General features: G+C 56.4%; 1 protein-coding gene across 1 annotated transcript; it reads right to left on the reverse strand.

Annotated features, from left to right (window-relative positions):
* Positions 1-6: 6 nt before the first annotated feature.
* Positions 7-721, reverse strand: cp26 (cuticular protein 26; the record flags this gene model as incomplete). Its single annotated transcript, NM_001134290.1, is given in 1 exon segment — positions 7-721. A coding segment is annotated over 1 exon segment (692 nt), but the record flags the coding sequence as incomplete, so codon positions are not given.

Genomic DNA, 721 nt, shown 5'->3' on the forward strand with positions numbered 1-721 from the left:
GGTGGAAGTAGCGTACTCAACTAAATAAATTAGTATGCTGGTTTGTAGGCCGGAGCGGAGTAAGCTGGTGCAGAGTGTGCGGGTGCTGGGTAAGCTGGTGCAGCATGTGCGGGTGTTGAGTAAGCTGGTGCAGAGTATGCTGGTGCTGAGTAAGCTGATGCAGAGTATGCTGGTGCAGAGTATGCTGGTGCAGAGTATGCTGGTGCAGAGTATGCTGGTGCAGAGTATGCTGGTGCAGAGTAAGCTGGCTTGTAGGCTGGGGCAGAGTGAGCGGGTGCAGAGTATGCTGGTGCAGAGTGAGCGGGTGCAGAGTATGCTGGTGCAGAGTGAGCGGGTGCAGAGTATGCTGGTGCAGAGTGAGCGGGTGCAGAGTATGCGGGTGCGGAGTAAGCTGGCTTGTAGGCTGGGGCAGGTGTGCTGTACGGTGCCTTGTAACCTTGGCTGTGTCCTTCGATTTTCTTGACTTCAGCGTTGAAACCGCTGTGGTCATCGGCGGTGTATTCGACGACGCGGGTGGAACCATCGGCTTCCAAAAGGCTGTAAGTTCCCTTGACGTTACCGTTTCCGTCGCTGGATTCGGATTGGCTGTGCACGTCGTAAGTGTGTGGGTCGTTTACGCTGTATTCGAAGTTGTACGGGGTTGGGGCGTATGCGTGTTCAGCTTCAGCGTGATGCGCTGGGTATGCCGGGGCGGCGTATTGGGCGAGTGTGGTGGCCACGC

The sequence above is a fragment of the Acyrthosiphon pisum genome, unplaced genomic scaffold, assembly GCF_005508785.2.
Source record: "Acyrthosiphon pisum isolate AL4f unplaced genomic scaffold, pea_aphid_22Mar2018_4r6ur Scaffold_14345;HRSCAF=14992, whole genome shotgun sequence".
In the NCBI taxonomy this organism is placed as follows: domain Eukaryota; kingdom Metazoa; phylum Arthropoda; class Insecta; order Hemiptera; family Aphididae; genus Acyrthosiphon; species Acyrthosiphon pisum.